Below are 18,665 nucleotides of genomic sequence, written 5' to 3'. Positions count from 1 at the left end.
GGAAAAAATTGTCTAAGTCCCAAAAAACATCAGTAATCCACACCGTCGAGAGCCAAAAATCTGGGCCAGAGAGTTAAGGAGGCCGAAACACGGCCAACAATTGGCAGGCCGTCAGCGGGCGATGCCGACCATAGCGGCAGCAAGCCAAGCACTGGCGCGGGCGCGTGGGTCCGTAATATGAAGCAGCCGGCCAGACTGCCGGCTAGCAGGTATGTAAATAAATCTTTTATTATTTTATGTTATGAGAAGCACACTTCAACGGTTATAAATAAAACACACCACGTGGCAGTTTGAGACAACGCCGCAAAAAGTTATTTTTTTTTGAAAGGTGAGAGAGAGAGAGGGAGAGTAGAGAGTGGAGAAGGAGAAGTGAGAAAGAGTGGGAGAAGAGGAAGTAGGAGAGAAAGAGAGAGGGAGAAGAGGAGAGAGTAAGTGAAGAGTTTTTATTTATTTTTCTCTTTCATCGAACTTCCATCTCTAGCCTATAAATACAGCCTCAATAGGGCCCTTAAATCCTATGCCCTTCTCCTTCTCCTGCTCTTCTCATTTATTTGAAGGACTTACTCTGCCCTTGGCAATTGGTATCTCATTAGTGCCAAACAGCAGGCACACTCTTTGCCGAAGAAAGAGACTTCTTCTTACTGCTTATCTTCTCTATAATGAGGCCTTACATCTGCCCCTTGGATAATTAGTATCACATTCTATATAGCGGAGGCGCCCTCTATTTCGAGAAAGAGCTTCTTCACATTCTCATTTCTTCTCTCATTAGAGGCTTCTCTGCCCCTGGAACAATTGGTATACATTGTTAAACAAACAGGGTACCTACTCTTATAAATAAGGAAGTAATGTCTGGCGACCATTCTCTTCGAAGAGATTACTGTAGATAACAGAGGAGAAATTATAAGTCACGTTTAACAGTGTGGATGGACACGAAAAAAGGAGCGAGGCAGAAAGTTAATCGTCTAGTAGAACATAGTGGTAGGAGTATAAAGACCGATGAAAGGTTCAATCCGACGGGCTAGGTTTACGGACATGCAGAAGTTTGTCGTTCGGTTGAGTTACAACGTTGGGTAAAAGGCCGACGAAGTCCCATAATGGAGTTAAGTCTTGCCCTGTCGTGAAGGGTACGACATCGGCGTTAGAACTCACGAAAGCTATATACATCAGAAAACCGACCCGACGACGGGTTATAGTTTGACGGTAGATAAAACTCCGACGTCAGGTAGAAGACCGATGAAAGTCCATCGACGGGCAGAAGTTCGACGACGGGTAGTAGTCTAACATTGAGTAGAAGTACGACATTGGGTAGAAGTACAATGTAGGTTAGAAGATCGACAAAAGTCCATCGACGGGTAGAAGTCCGACGACGGCTAGTAGTTCGACGTTGAGTAGAAGTATGGCATTGGTTAGAAGTACCACGTCGGGCAGAAGACAGACGAAAGTCCATCGATGGGTAGAAGCCGACGACGGGTAGTAGTTTGTCGGAGCCTTTGCTCGACGACGTTAACCTGTGTGGAAGAGGTTGAGAGAATCCACCAAGGATGTAAGACCTATCCATGGTTGTATGTCAGAGCCTTTGCTCGATGACGTTAACCTGTATTGAATTGGTCAAGTCGAATCCCCTTGGGATTGATTTTTTCTTGACTGGGAGGGGCCAATGCCGCGTGTATTCCGAATTAAAGGTGAAGAAGGGTCTATCTTTAGACCATTACTGTCTTTTTGAGGTCAAGTTTAAGACATTGCCCAAGGAGTAGAAGTCCATCAAGGGACTGTATAGAACATAGAAGTATCCTTGCATTTGTTGGGATTTTTCATAAACATCATCTTGATACTGAAAGCATTGGAGGGATCTTCTTGATCATAGTTTGAATCAAGGTTGCCCCCCAGTCCGTATCTGATTCTTATGATATTGATGAAGTTATGACTAATGTCAAGAAGTTGACAAGAATGTCCTTTTGAGGTTGGAGAAAATATTTGCCCCCCAAGTCGGGAACCAGTTTCCCACAGACGGCGCTAAACTGTTACATCCTGGAATATTCACGATGGTAGCAAAAATATATAGTTTAACGTCTTAGCGTTGTACGAAAATCCAGCACACAAGCAGATAAGTGAGAGAGGGTGTAACATTTATAAGACGCCAAGAGTTTTACGTGGAAAACCCCTTAAACGGGGGAAAAACCATGGGGTCTAGCCCAGTTTGAATGAATCCACTAGCATTTGCAGTCGATTACAAATCAGGCCCTTCTTTGGGAGAAGGCCTTAGCTTGATGTTACAAATGTATGTCATATAGAACGCATTATATTATGGGAGTTAAAATAATCAATATAGACATGTTTGTTTGGTTGAAAGGGCCATTGTCGGCAACAGAGGTCAGAAGGACCTCATTCAGCTGGAGACTGGGCTTTGAAATATTGTTGTCTTGTGATGGAGGTCGGAGTGACCGTAATAGGCTATGGAGGTCGGAGACAGAAGACTAGGGTCTGGAAGACCATTGTTGGTAGGAGACCAGGGTCTGAAAGAACGTTGTTGGAAGGAGACCGAGGTCTGAAAGACCATTTTCTTGTGATGGAGGTCGGAGTGACCGTTATAGGCAATGGAGGTCAGGAGGACCATAGTCGGTAAGAGATTGGGGTAAAAAAGACCATTGTCCTATGATGGAGGTTGAAGTGACCGTAATAGGCGACAACGGTTGGGAGGACCGTAGTCGGCAGGAGACTGGGGTCAGAAAGATCGTTTTCCTTTGATGGAGGTCTGAGTAACCGTAGTAGGCGACGGAGGTCCGGAGGACCGTAGTCGGCAGAAGAGCAGGGAATGAAAGACCGTTGTTGGCAGGAAACCAGGGTCTGAAAGACCGTTGTTGGCAGGAGACCGAGGTCTGAAAGACCATTTTCTTTTGATGGAGGTCGGAGTGATCGTAGTAGGCGACGGAGGTCGAGAGGACCGTAGTCGACAGGGGACTGGGGTCAAAAAGACCGTTATCCTGTGATGGAGGTTGGAATGACCGTAATAAGCGATGGAGGTTGGGAGAACCGTAGTCGGCAGGACGATACTTCGGTAGAAATTTGGGTGTAAGATGGTGGTCCAGCGGAGTCCGGGCCTTAAGTGGTGGTCCTGCAGAAGTCAGGGCCTCAGGTGGTGATCAGGCGGAGCAACAGCGTCAGGCGGTGGTTCGGCGAAGGTGAGAGCCTAAAGTAGTGGTCCAGAAGAAGTTTGGGCCTCATGTGGTGGTCTGGCGGAGCAATGGCGTCAGGCGGTGTTCCGGCGGAGGTGAGGGCCTCAAGTGGTGGTCCGGAAGAAGTTCGGGCCTCAGGTGGTGGTTAGGCGGAGCAACGACGTCAGGCGGTGGTCCGGCGGAGGTGAGGGCTGGTCCGGTTTGTTGAAATCAGAGTTTGGATGGTCTCCGAAATAATTTTTGAAATTTCCAACTTGATTTTGCATCGAAATTCGCGCCCGTTTAAGATAATTTTTTGACGACGTTTCAATACTTATGTAAACTCAGACAAAAATAAGATATGATTTAAGAGTTGATGTCAACAATTTAAAAATCAACTTATTGTATAATTTTTAAATTTATTATTTATAGCATCAAAAAAGAGGAGGACTAGAACTGAAATAAGGATTTCTAAAATTGTCTTTCAATAAATTAATTAAAGCCCAAATACTTTTTGTTATTTTTTTCCCAAATGAATGACTTTAAATTCATGTACTTATAGGCCGCCATTTCAAACAAAATCATAAAATGTGATATTTTATAATTGTTCATATAATAAGAGAATCTTAAGAATTACAAAATCGACAAAAGCCAAATTTCAATCTTGAGGTTGAATGGGAGCTGAGAATATGCTTTAGTGTTAATTAATAAGATATTTTGGTAATTCTGTTTGAATCTTCAATCGAATCCAATCCACGTTAAGCCTGTAAAAATGTATAAACCAAGCATCCAACAATTTATACATTTCCTTCTACTCAATGCATTACATAACTCGCAGTGGCTAAAGAAACAAGAACTTAACCATTGTATAATGCAAAAGTATGTACAGTGAGGCAACTAGATGGTTTATATATATATATATAGGTGTATTTAATGACTATAATGCCCTGATTAGTTAAAACATGAATAATTCTAAGAAGTGGATGCAATCGACAGTAGCAATAAGGTGGCAACAAGGCTGACAGAGAGCAGAGCTAGCTAGGACTTTTCGACTGCTTGCAATGTAGTAAATCCAAGGTATCGTTATCACGGTCCCTCAAGCTGGTAGGAGGAACAACCATTGGTTTGGAGTGAAGAGTAGCAAACTTAGACGTAGGTAGGGACTTGGTAAGAACATCAACAAGTTCATCTGTAGTGGAGATATGTTTAGCCTCAATGTGTTTTGCATGGATGCAAATCTCGAATGCAATGATGATCGATCTCAATGTGCTTTGTACAGGCACGAAACACCAGATTCCAAGCAATAGACATTGCAAAAGTGTTGTTACAAAATACTACATGAAAACCAGCTACAAGTGGCAGATTTGCGATGGATATGGTTCTGATGGTAAAACGAGCATCCAAAAATATTTTTCGACGAACAAAATACATCACAAAATCTTTGCACTAGATTTATGTTGGATTTGGGACGGAATAATCTCAAATGAAATGATTGTTTACTTTTTGTGGTCCGCCACATATTCCAACACAAATTGCAATGAATTTATGTTAGTTAATCCGCCATTTATAACGAATGGTTCCATCACAATCGTCGATACCAGAACGTCGTTTCAACATTTTCATCATATTTTTTTCCTCAAATCAGTCGCAAACCTATAACATAACAAATAAAAGAAATTGCTCCTGCAAACATTAATTGGGCTTTCCAACATTCACAATCCAAGCAATTATAAAAAACAGTTATGCAAAGTAAATATAATCAAAGAATACTATGCAAACTATACCAACTAATAAACAAACAATTATATCAATAAAATTCAACAAAAGTTATAATACTATTACACTTTCAACATAACTTATACATAGAATGACATCAAATATATCAAAAATCATCTCATGCAATAATCTAATTAGAATATGTATGCATGTTGTCCTACTTAGCTGATGGAGGCGTCAATTCAGATCTGCTAAAAGGATCGCAATAGGCAATGGAGGTTGGAAGGATTGTAGTCAGAAGGAGATAGGGGTCAGAAAGACCGTAGTCATAAGGCAGTCCAGTGGAAGTCCGACATTACTTGAAAATTTGAGCATTAGTTGGTAGTCTGGTGGTGGTTTTGCAGAACTTCGACATCAGGAAGTAGTCCGACATAACTCCAGTGTTAGGCAGTGGTTCGATAGAACTTTGGGTGTCTAGTGGTGGTACAATGGAACTCTAAGCTTTAGGTGGTAGTCCGCCAGAAATCAGGGCATCATGTGGTGGTCTGGCAGAACTCATTGCGCAAGGTGTTGTTCTGGCAGAACTCCGGCATTAGGTGGTGGTCTGGCGGAACTCCGGACATCAAGCGGTGGTTTTGCGAAACTCTGACGTCATGTTGTGGTTTGGCGGAACTCTGGGTGGTGGTCGAGGAGGCAAGGAGGCAAGAGCAATCTATGATCTCTCTTTTATTTCCTTCAAGAAGAAGGAAGGATATATTTATAGATTTTCTAGAGTGGCATGGGCCATAAATATGAGGAATATCAAAGGTAAATGGGGAGTGGTTTGAATGAACGGTCAATGTTGAAACCCTTGATTGTGAAATGTTTGATGGGCATTTTAATGTCTTAGAGATGTTGAAATTCGTCGATCTTGGGCTCATTTGATTTGTCTCGTTGACCCGCTTGATTTGACTATAAGCATGTCATGTTTGAAAACCGTTTGGTAATCCAAACTGTAGTTTGAACCTTCTAACAGTGCTTTGGGCCTTTGATTTGGATCCATTTGGGCTTGGATTGAGTCGAATTTATTATCGTTGGGTTCCTATTTCCGAGACGTTCAATTCAACTTTAAGTTTGTTGAAATCAGAGTTCAGATAGTGCTGGATTTAATTTTTGAAATTTTCAACTTGATTTTGCCACGAGGTTTGTGCCCGATCAAGATAAATTTTTTATGATGTATCATCACTAAATTTAATTTGCGATAAATATGGTCAAAATATTAATTAATTGTACACTTATAAAAAAGACATAAATAAGTGTAAAATCATTATTATCATATTTATGCATTTTATTAGTATAAAAGATTACAAGATTTGTCTATAAAATTTGTTGAAATGCATCCTCGGCCAAAAAATTTCATAAAGTTATAAATTAATTAGGAACTTTTTAATATAAATACAGCTATTGTAAAATAATTTTTATTTAATTTTATATTAATAATTTTAATTAATCTAATTATAGTTCATTTCTAACTACTAACATAATTCAACATCAGAAGTACCTCTTCTTTTTTCTCATTTTTGTGGAACATTTAGATCAATTAAGGCAAATTCACACACATAACACAAATGAAAGATTTTAGCTGAAAACTATTTGTTGTTAATCAAAACTCTCAACCAACTAATGGCCAAAGGCGTGTTGTGTGAATTCTGTTTTTAACTAAGAAAATTTCTTTGAATTATAACCCCACATTTGTAACATTTCCTTATTTATAGGCTAAGCGTTTCTTTGAATTACAACCGCAAATTTACTCTAACATTTCCCTATACTTGCCTCTGCTCTCAAAGTGTTGTATTCAAAGTTTGGTTTTCAAGAGCAATGCCAATATTCAAAAAACAAAAGGTGGCAGAGAAGGAGGAAGAGAAGTATCATTGTTGATTCTGCGGTAAGGGATTCAATAATTGGAGAGCGCTTGGAGGGATATGCGACTCCACGGGATGTTCAATAAACCCATCCTTCACCTGAACAAAAGTCCATCCACCACTGGACCTGAAGGAGACTCCTCTGACAGCAACTGCCTCCCTCACATTTGCCAAAATTGTTGCAAAGAATTCTGTTCGTTGAAATCGATCATTGTCCAAGCACTGTTCTAGCGGTCTCGTTGGTGCTGGTGGGGATGATGGTGGGAATGACAACTCAAATAGCCTTTTTTTGCCTTCACTCCCCCGATCCAAAACTCCTACTCAGCCTCTTGTGCTTACCGAAGAAGAGCGTGTCGCTAATTTTCTTATCATGCTCTCCACTGCCTGCGCCAACCCTGTTTTTCGGAATACCGATGCAGTGGAATGCTCTACTTCTGTTCTCCGCATCACAGATGCTGGGGAATGCTCTACTTCCGAAAGGAGGGAAGTTGATTATGTCGTCCTCCTGCCTCCTTTGCCTCAGCCAGAAGGCTCAAATCCCCACATCTCAACACAAACGCGTCAAAATGCGTGTAAAATTTTTGAATGCAAGACTTGCCAAAAAGTATTTACCTCACATCAAGAACTAGGCGGCCATCGGGCTAGCCATAAGAAAGTTGAGGGCTGTTTTGCAACTCCGGTTGAAATCAGGTCACCCAAGAGGATGAAGTTCATAGCAATTGAAGATGAAAGCAACAATAGAAATCATCAAAATAATCAAGCCCGGTCTTCCTCTAAAAATATGACTTTACCAATTGTTCTGTTTGTACGTACCTCATCACAATTGCCACTGCCAAAGAAAAAATCCAAAGTACATGAATGCTCAACTTGTAAATGACAGTTTCCATCAGGCCAGACACTTGGAGGGCACATGCACTGTCATTGGAGGGCATCAACTTCCCGTGGCACCACCGTTGAGCCATTGAGCATTGTTTCCACTGAGCTGCAAGCAGGAAATAGTAGCAGTAGATTAAACGATATACAACCCGACAAGCTGAGGATCGGATCTTTAATTTCTACTATAGACTTGAACATACCAACACCAAAAGATGATTTTCCCGAAGTCACGTTGTGTCTTGATGTACCCATCACGACAATTTATGTACAACCAGAACGAGAAAACGTAAGCGAGAATATGTTGAATGTAAATATAGAGGAGGTTGAGAGTAGGGAGGTGAGATTAAAAGATCTTAGTGATCTCCTTGACATAAATGAGAGAAAGGTTGGCTCTACATGGTTGCAGATTGGGTTGGAATCCATATATAGGCAAGAGACTAGAGCTGATCAACCTTAACTCATATGCCAATCCTTATTTTGTTGTTGTTTAATTTTGCGGTCATGTGATCGACATTAAGACTTCTGAATTTATTTTATTATCGAATGAATAAATAAGGATGTATATTTATTTATTCACATGGCTTAGCATTTTTGAACGTTTCGAAAGCATATATTATTTCTCAGTTTCAAACGTTTCTGTGTCTACATATTAGATTCTACTTTATGTTGTGTCTATTATTCTAATATATATAAAAAAAGGAACGAGTGAGACTATTTCTATATGATGGTTTAATAAGGGAGGAAATAAGATTATGTTTGGGATAGTTTGCTTGTTGCTTTGTCTTTCGGATTGTAATCATATTAATTTCTATTGGACAACTACTTTTTTGTTGCTTTAAACATCTTTTGTACTAGGAAGTTGCTTTCTACAATAATTTAAAAAAGTCACTTTCTCTTTAGTTGCTTTATAAAATAGAAAAAAAGCTATCTTAGGCTTTGTTTGCACAACTTATTTGTTGTTTTGTTCTTCATACCACAATCATAGTTTCATTTTTACCATTGCTTTTCACAGCTCTTATTAAATTTTTGCATTAGGAAGTTGCTTTCTACAACAAATTTTAAAAAAAATTCTTTTTACATAGCAAGTTTATAACTACCTTTATAAAAAATTGTGTTGTATTCATCCTTAAAGGATCCTAAGGGTGACATTGGCCTACTTCAAAAGAGAAAATTTTCTTATAAACAAGATTATAAAGATTATGAAAATTTTCTTTATAAATTATTTTGTAAGTATGTAAGCTTATGATATTTTTGTGCATGCCTCTAAATTTTGAGAAAAAATTTTCTGTTTAACTTCAAAGTTTAGTTATATCACTAATTTTAATTAGTGATAAATATGATAACAATATTAATTAATTATACACTCATAAAAAATCATAAATAACTGTAAAATCATTATTATCATATTTATGCTAAGATATCCTAAACCATAATATGAAAAAAGCCACCTTTATTCATTAAATGATAATTTATATTTGTGATTAATTATTTTTTTCCTATATATTGAATCAATTGGAATATTGCAAGATGGCATTATTTTAATTAATTTCTTAAGTACACCAAATTATAATTTCAGAATATTTACATGTGTGGTGTTTATACTAGTTAAAACTTGAAAAGGTTGGAAGGGTCGTTGGGGTGTAAATCTATTTCTGATACTGCGCATGTTTTCTCTCATAAACTTTGGTTTGCTTTTAGATCTTATAATAGTTTATGGGCTAATTTTATGAATGCTAAATACTGTAAGAATTCAAATCCTCTAGTGTGCCATTTTAAAACCTCTGATTCTCGGGTTTGGAAAAGTCTCTGTAAAATTAAATGGGAGGCTGAGAATTATATTCAATGGGGTATTGGCATTGGAGAAGTTGCTTTCTCGCAATACAATTGGTTGGGCACTGGTTCTATTGATAATTACCTTAACACTCATACCATTGTTAATACGAGAGTTAACGAATTTTTTTATAATGGGGAATGGAATATTCCTAAGTTGCAGGAGGTTGTTCCTTTTGATATTGTTGAAAAAATTATTCAAATCCCTTTACAGTTGCAGGTTAAGGATAAAATTTTGTTTATGTTATCTTCCTCTGGCAATTTTTTTCTTAAAAGAATCTGGGATGAGACTAGAATTAAAGGTGAGGTTGATAAAACCTTTAAATGTCTTTGGCATAAATCTATACCTTTGTCTTATTCCCTTCTTGCTTGGAGGTGCCTCAAAGGTTTTGTTCCTATTGATAATATTTTGTGGAATAAGGGCTTTATTGTTGTTTCCAAATGTCAATGTTGTCTCAATATTGAAAGCTTACACCATGTTTTTGTGAATGGGTCTATTGCTAGTAAAGTTTGGCCCTACTTCTTTAATGTGGCTGATATGGGTCTTTTGAATGCTAACTTAGATTTGGCTGGGATCCTTAAACTTTGGTTCACTGATAGTAAGGGACATATTAATAATATTCTTCATATTGTGATTATTTGGTATCTTTGGAATAGTAGAAATGAGGCTAAACACTTGGGTATTAAGATGAATGCTTATGATATTATATCCAAAGTGCGGTTCAAAATTTTACAGCTGAAAGCTGTCAATCTCATTTCTATTAAGAGCTTTACTAAATCTTGTTCTTTGGCTGATCACTTTGGTATTTATAAAGAGGATATTCATAGTAACAGGGAGTCTATTGTGAAGTGGTCTAAACCTAATGATCCTTACGTCAAGCTGAATACCGATGGGTCTGTCCATGCCAACAAAGCTGGTATAGGGGGTATTATCAGGGATTCTCAAGGTAATCCTCTTGCTATTTTTTTGGGTCCTATGTCTACTTGTTCTGTTTTAACCTCTGAGCTGAATGCTTTGTACCATGGTTTACAAATTTGTTTGAGGTTGGGTTTACAGAATGTTAATATCGAAGTTGATTGTACTCTTGTTGTTCATATTTTTTCTAAGAATGATTTGTGCTTCCCTCAGGATTTTTACACTATAAGAAAAATTAGAATGGCTCTCTCCTTACTTAACTTTACTATCTCCCATATTTATCGTGAAGGTAATGCGTGTGCGGATTGGCTTGCAAACTTCGGTGCTGAAAGTGAAAATTTTTTGGAATATTCGGTTTATGATATTCCAGTTCCTCTTAAAGGCATGATTATACTTGACAAAACTGGTTTACCTTATATTCGACATTAGTAGTTTGATGTTTTTTGGGTCTTTGCTGTCTTTGTCGGTGTTGGATGGTGGCTGTGCTGCTGGGTTTTTGGATTTTCCGTTAGCTGGTAGGTTTTTTGCTATTCTGGTTTCTGCTGGGGTCTGGAGTTTCAGGGCGGTGGAGTTTTTTATTTGCTGCTATTGGAACAATCCGGAGTGGGCTTTGTATCTCAACTGCTGGAACCTTCTGAATTTTCTGTGCTGGCTGTTTAGCAATTCCTATTTCTATAGTATTCCGGATGAGTGCCAGAAATTTAGCTGTTTTCTTTCTGATTTAAAGGCTGGTAATAATAGCTTATGGGATTACAATTGCTCTTATGGTTATTCTTTAAATGGGAGTGGCTGCACGGTTTACTTGTATTATTGGAGCATTGGGTATGAGCTTGTTCATCTGGATGGTAGCCAGAAGGCTTTTTACGTTAACAGGAAGTATTGGGCTTTTAATTCTCCTAATTTTAATATTACTCATAAACTTTTTTGGAGTGCTTATTGTAGAAACATTTTTAATGCTCTCTTAGGGAGCTTCAAGGATTGCAAGGTGCCTGCCGGGTTCCTGCTGGGTGGAAGCTTTTGGGTCTTTATGTTTCCTTTTTGGTGGCCCCTGTTTTTCTGGAATCTATACTTATATCGTGTTTTGAAATTCATGGACCGAAAGATTTTCGGGATAATCTGGTTTACCTGCTGTCATTTTCGAGATCAAAACCATTTTCAGGTATTAATGATTTATCCCTTTAATTTTGTTAGTATCTTGGCTGTTTCCATTTTGCAGGTTTTTCGTTGCCTGATCATATTTTTTGGAAGATGGCTTGTGCTGAAAGTGATATCCTTTAGCTTTCTTTTTGGTTTTTGGGCGCCTTCTTGGTGCCGCCTTAGAATGTTTCTAGGCAATTTTGTATTTGGTTAGATGGGGACTTTCTGCTCTTTAGTTTTTCTTTTCTTTTTATGCATTGTAGCTCTTCGAGCTTTAGTGAGTGGATCGTCCCCTTAAGGACTATGTAATTTTACCTTTAATCAACACGTAAGCCCTATCGCGGGTTTCCCTCCTAAAAAAAAAAAAAGAAACTTTGAAAGAGGTTGGTTAAAAATTCGCATATTTTTTGTTTTATTTTATAGAAATATTTTGTTTGCTTTTGGAAAGTAAAAGATTATAGCACACACAACAACTTTAAAAAAATTATTTTACATTAAATTTTGTAAGAGATTATTATTTATGTAAAATTTTATATAAATAATTAATTAAATTAAAATTATATATATTAGAATATATTAACAAAATGACAAATTATATATATATTATATATATATTATATATATATTATTATATATTATATATATATATATATATATATATATTACAAAGTTTTATATATATATCTCCAGATATTGAACTGTACAAATTACAAAGTTTAAGATAAAAATGTTAAAATTAAGATTTCTACTGGAAGAGAAAAACTTCATTTATATTTTTAATTTATTATCTATTAATTTATATCTCTTAACTTAAACATTAAAAAAAATTATTAAGATATATATTTAAAACATTTTAATTTGCCATATTGTATATACTCTAAAATATTATATATTGTTGCGTCCTGGAGTATTCGCGGCGGTAGAGAAATATATAGTTTAACGTCTTAACATTGTACGAAGATCCAGCACACAATCAGATAAGTGAGAGGGTGTAGCGTTCATAAGAGACACCAGAGTTTTTACGTCGAAACCCCTAAAAAGAGGGAAAAACCATGGGGCCTCGCCCAGTTTGAATGAATCCACTAGTATTTGCGGTCGATTACAAATGACGCCCTTCCTTAGGAGAAGGCCTTGGCATTGATGATACAAATGTACATCATATAGAGCGCATTACATGGTGGGAGTTACAATGTAGACATGTTTGTTTGGTTGGCATGATCATAGTCGATAGGATGGAGGTCGGAAAGACCGTTGTCATGTGATGGAGGTTGGAAGGACTATAGTAGGCGACGAAGATTAGAAGGATCGTAGTCAGGAGGAGACCGGGGTCAGAAAGACCATTGTCTATTGATGGAGGTTGGAAGGACCATAGTAGGCGACGGAGGTCAGAAGGACCGTAGTTGACAAGAGACCGGGGTCAGAAAGACCCTTGTCTGTTGATGGAGGTCAGAAGGACCATAGTAGATGATGGAGGTCCGAAGGACAGTAGTCGGCAAGAGACCAAGGGTCTGAAAGACCGTAGTTGGAGTGCGGTACTTCAGTAGAAGTCTGGGCGTCAGGTGATGGCCTGGTGGAGCTCGAGGCCTCAAGTGGAATGCTCTACTTTTGAAATTAACATTATAATAAGAGCCTTATGTAGCTTCTTTTCAACACACTCCCATCATAATTATCCATAATTTTGTTAGAAGGTATATCATGAATACGTGAGAAGGGGAAAGGAACTTATTGATCTAGAAAATTAAAAGTTATACCACGATGATTAGAGGCTTGATGATTACTTGTTTATTCAGAGTATCTTAGATATAATGAGGTTATGGTTCATTTGATTGTGTGCAAATGTACTAAAGTCAGGACTTAACTGTGATCCGCCAAAATATTTCACTCCAAGAAACATCATGAATTCAAACATCACCGGATATGCAACATTTGTATAAGTATACATAAGACAATACTCCTATAATAACTCAAAATTATATACTAAAATAAAATCCTGCATGTGCTCCGATCAACGTATTAAAGTTACAAACACAAATATCTGAAAATGCTGCATAGGACTAAATGCTCACTAATATAACATTCTAGTTTCAAACTAAATATAACTCGCATGTGCTCCAATCATCACATCTGATTCATAAATCCAATGGTCCGAGAATTGTGCATGGGTCAAATATTTAAGTTTCATCCTCCTCCATGAAAGACTTGAGCCGACCTGACTTGAATCATAAAATGCATTCCAAATTCCTATAAAAATACAAGTGACTTTAAGGTCACCCTGATGATGTCTATGTTGAATATAAATATCAACTAGAGGGGTTAAATCTCAAAACCAATAAAAGATTGACTTTTTAAAATAAAATATATCACTTAAAACTAAAATATATCACATTCCAAATTCCTTTTACCAAAGCCTTATAGCAGATGCCTAGTTATATTGAATTTATAAAGGACAACTTGATTAAGAAGTGAAAGATAGGTGATTATGAGATTGTTGCTCTTACTTAAAAATGCAGTGCAAACTAACAAAATAAACTTTCTAAAAAAGCTAAAATAACCTAGTAGATTTACCATTCTTTGTGTTATAGGAGAGAAGTTCTATGGAAAGGCATTGTGTGATTTAGGAGCAAGCATTAATCTCATGTCTTTATCTATCTTAAAGATACTAGAGTTAGGTGAAATATAACCCATGAAAGTCACCCTACAGTTAGCTGATAGATCATTCACTTACTTGAGAGGGGAGATAGAGAATATCTTAGTTAAGGTAGACAAGTTTATCTTCCTAGTAGATTTCATTGTGTTAGACATGGAGGAAGATAAGGAAATGCATATTATTTTAGATATACTAATTTTAGCAACAGGTAGTTCTATTATTGATATCTAATAAGGGGAATTAACCATGAGAGTTTAGGATGAAGAAGTAAATTTCAATGCATTAAAGTCAATGAAATTATCAAATGATGATAGCAAAAACCATTATTATAGAATATGTTGAGATTGTTGCAACTTAGTTCTTGATTATTGATATTCTTGCAACATGTATGTTTTTTATAATTTCAAATATTATTGCTTTGATTATTATTTCTCCTAATATATTTTGGATGAATTATTTTATTATTTGTGTATAATAACATTTCAGGAAAACCATACTCCAGATTTTTCAAATCTTCAAATCAGATCAGTTTATGATTTATTGTAAATGAAGTATGTAATTTTTTTTCATTTTATTGAGTCTGAGAGAGTGTGATTGTAATTGAGTAACTGTGTACACACACACACTGGGGGAGAGTCTTAAATCTAAAATTTTTAAACTGATCATAATGTACGATTTGGTTTTGTATGGGATGATCTAATCAATTATTTTCCCTTTCGAGCAGTCAAACTAATATAAATGAAATTTTTTTCTAAGTGTTAATCGTACTGTATGATCTCCATTCGTACATACCTTCCAAAGTACAAAATGGACTGGTCCCTTTTCATTCAAAAAGATTTTTTCTAAGTATGCATCTTACTGTACGATCATAATTCTTACATGCCTTCTAGAGTACGAAATTGTGAGGTCCCTTTTCGTCCCAACTTTTCATCTTGACGAACTTAAAATTTTTTTGAATAGTTCATACCGTACAATATCATCATCATATATACGCCATCCAGTGTACAAAATGGATGGGTCCCTTTTCATCTCGATGAACTTGAAAATTTTTGTAACTAATCATACCGTATGATGTCATCATCATACGTATGCCATACATGGTACAAAATTATGGGGTGCCTCTTCATCCCGATGAAAATGAAAAGTTTTCTAACTTTTCATCCTATATGAACTTAATTCGTCCCGGATGATGATCTTGTACTGGATGATCTGATCAATCATTTTCTCTTTTGAGCAGTCAAACAAATAGAAATGATTTTTTTTCTAAGTATTAATTATACTTTATGATCTCCATTCATACATGCCTTCTATAGTCCCTTTTTGTTCAAAAAGTTTTTTTTCTAAGTATAGATCGTATTGTAAGATCACAATTCGTACATGCATTCTAGAGTGGGAAATTGTGAGGTCCCGACTTTTTATCTTGACAAACTTGAAAAATTTCTGAACAGTTCGTGCCATACGATGTCATCATCATACGTATGCCGTCCAGGGTACGGAATGGATGGGTCCCTTTTCGTCCCAACAAACTTGAAAATTTTCATAACTAATTGTATCGTATGATGTCATCATTGTACATATGCCATATTGGATACGAAATTATGGGGTGCCTCTTTATCCCGACGAAGATGAAAATTTTTCTAACTAATGAAGATGAAAATTTTTCTAACTATTTGTATTGGACGAACTTGTTTGTCCAGGATGATGATCATGTATGAATCATTTCATACTGATTCACAATAGGTTCATACACAACAGTTTTTGAACTGTTCGTATATACGAACATACGATCATACTGTACGATCGTGTATGCTCAAAATTAAAATTTTTAGTTTTTTGGATGATTTTTCATGTCTTTGGTATAAAAGATCCACTAAAAACTGATGTAAAAAGTCTTTTCTTCATGATTTTGTAAGGGCAATTGACATAGATAGTGTGAGAGAGTGTTTGAGAGAGACTTTTTGCAAGTGGAGTGTGAAGGGTTCACAAGGTTACTCAAAAGTAAGGATTTCTTTGTGATTTTTGTTATCACTCTTCCTCTTATCTTTCTAGTTTCTCGTGAGAAGATCTTTGAAGAAAATATCTAGTTCTCTGTCAATACTTAGAGAGTGTAAAAAGATGACAGTTATCTGTCAACACTTAGAGGGTGTAAATAGACGATGGTTCTCTGCCGGTACTTGAAGAGTGTGAAAAGACAACAGTTCTCTACTGACACTTGGAGGGTGTGAACAGATGACGGTTATCTACCGACACTTGGAGAGTACGAAAGGATGACGGTTCTCTATCGTACTATGGATTGGTGGAAGAGAGGATTTGTAAAGGCTTCTCTGCTTACTATGGGGGCAAAAAGAGAGACACTTTGGCAATAGTGCAATACCTGAAGAAGGAGTCTTCAAGGAGTGGATGTAGGTCATGTTTGACCAAACCACTATAAATCTTTATGTCTTTTAAATTTTTGCATTTTATTTACTGCAAGTTTTATTCTGTGGTTGAAAATTTTATTTTTAAAATCTTAATTAACTTGCTAACTGAATCAAAGGTTTTCAAAATTTTAAATATGAGAGAAAGTTTTAAAATTACCAATTCACCCCCCTTTTGGTTAGCCTTGGGACTATAGCTTATGCTTAACAATCTAATTAAGATTCAACAAGTGAAATCAAAGGTTTCAAAACCATAAGTTTAGACTACTTTTTGAAAAACGAGAATGACTACTTTTGGAAATTGAAACACACCACAAGGTTACTCAATCACTATACCTCCTTTATTTGATAATATCCCTTTAGATTTTTGGAAAACACGCATGTCTATATTTTTACAATCACTTGATTATTGCATGTGGATTCTAGTTCAAGAAGGATATACTAGGCCAACTAGATTAGTTAATGGCATTAGAGTTGAAACACCCTTTAATAATTGGACTGTAAAAGAACATGACTTAACATAACTAAATGCAAAATGTTTAAATAGTTTCTTTTGTACACTTAAGTCAGAAGATTACATGCGGGTTTCCACTTGTAAAAATGTAGAGGACATATATGATAGACTTGGTATTGCTTACGAAGGGACTAATGAAGTAAAATAATTTGAATTAAACATCTTGTTACATGACTATGAATTATTTCACATGAAATCAAATGAGTCCATCTCAAAAATGTATATAAGATTTACTCAAATAATCACTTTTTTACATGCATTAGGTAGGGAACTAACAAATGCTGAAATGATTAATAAAACTCTTTGTTATTTGCCTACTACTTATGATGCAAAAATATTTACTATTATAGAGTCTAAAGATTTAAATGTTTATTCTATTGATAATCTTCTTGGTTTACTAATTATTTATGAGCAAGGAGTGGGTCAAAGGAAGATTGATGCAGGTGAACAGCGAAAGGAAAAGAACATTGCACTAAAAGTGTAGGACTTGGAGGGTGATCAGTCATAACCTAAGGATGAGGACAACATTGCCTTAATGACTAAGCAATTTAGAAGTTTTCTTAAAAGGAAGCAGAGGAGACGTTAGTAGTGGAACATAGGTTAGTTCAATAAAATTATTCAGATTTATAATGATGTGATTTTCTATGAATGTAGAAAACCTGGACATATAAAATCAATTTGCTCAAATCTAAAAGCCACTCCTAGCAAGGAGAAGGAAGAAGAGAAAGCAAATGTGTAGAAGGGCAAGAAGATATTTATGAGAGCTTTTTGGGCAGACTCAGCTTCAGATTTGTTAGAAATAAAAAAGGAGGAGAAAATCACCAACCTATATTTAAGGACATATAATCTTGATCAGTCCTATCAAAAAGACGCATGCGACTTAACCTATGCTGAATTGTTAAAAGTTTCTGAAAGAATTCAAGATGCATATAGAAAACTTAAGAAAATGCATGCTAGTCTAAACCTAGAAATGCAAGAATTACAAAAAAGAATATGAAATCCTTATGAAAGATCATGCTTTGATAGATAACAATCACATGAGCTTAGTTTATGAATTTGGTGACTTGAATAAAAAGAATAATCTTTTAAAATCATCCTATGCTCAATTGGAAAAAAGATTTCAAAGATTTTAAGGATGAATCTGAGAGTAGAGAGCACTATTTGAATTTTGACAAGAATGTATTAGAAGACTTAAACATATTTCTTAAATTGAAAGTGCAAGCTCTTGAGAAAAATATGAAACCCCCAACACTTGAAGATTTTACTAATCCTATTTTGAGGTCAGAATTTTGAAAACCCGGGAAGAGTCAAAGTTATTATAAAAAATCGGTAACCCTTGTTATGGTGTTAAATGTTATTCTTGTGAGATGATTGGACATATTGCACACACTAATACTTTACATAGGAAAGCTCATTTAGTGTGGAGACCTAAGATGCATAAACTTAGTCATATCATACATGCATATAGTTTTATTTTGCTAAAAGGAGAATCCAAACTTGTTTGGGTTCCCAAGTCTAACATTTGATTATTTTACATGCACACTATCATACAAGATCTC

General features: G+C 36.2%; 1 protein-coding gene and 1 pseudogene across 1 annotated transcript; both read left to right on the top strand.

Annotated features, from left to right (window-relative positions):
- The first annotated feature begins 3,241 nt into the window (after nt 1-3,241).
- LOC110098096 lies at nt 3,242-8,102 on the top strand (annotated as a pseudogene).
- A 1,269-nt stretch (nt 8,103-9,371) lies between these two features.
- LOC110098095 lies at nt 9,372-10,820 on the top strand. The gene has a single exon (XM_020824808.2). It carries the CDS (start codon nt 9,372-9,374, stop codon nt 10,818-10,820), a length of 1,449 nt encoding a protein of 482 aa, XP_020680467.2.
- Nucleotides 10,821-18,665: the final 7,845 nt, after the last annotated feature.

The sequence above is a fragment of the Dendrobium catenatum genome, unplaced genomic scaffold (assembly GCF_001605985.2).
Source record: "Dendrobium catenatum unplaced genomic scaffold, ASM160598v2 original_scaffold_120942, whole genome shotgun sequence".
In the NCBI taxonomy this organism is placed as follows: Eukaryota; Viridiplantae; Streptophyta; class Magnoliopsida; order Asparagales; family Orchidaceae; genus Dendrobium; species Dendrobium catenatum.
This window is presented reverse-complemented; position numbering and strand designations above follow the sequence as displayed.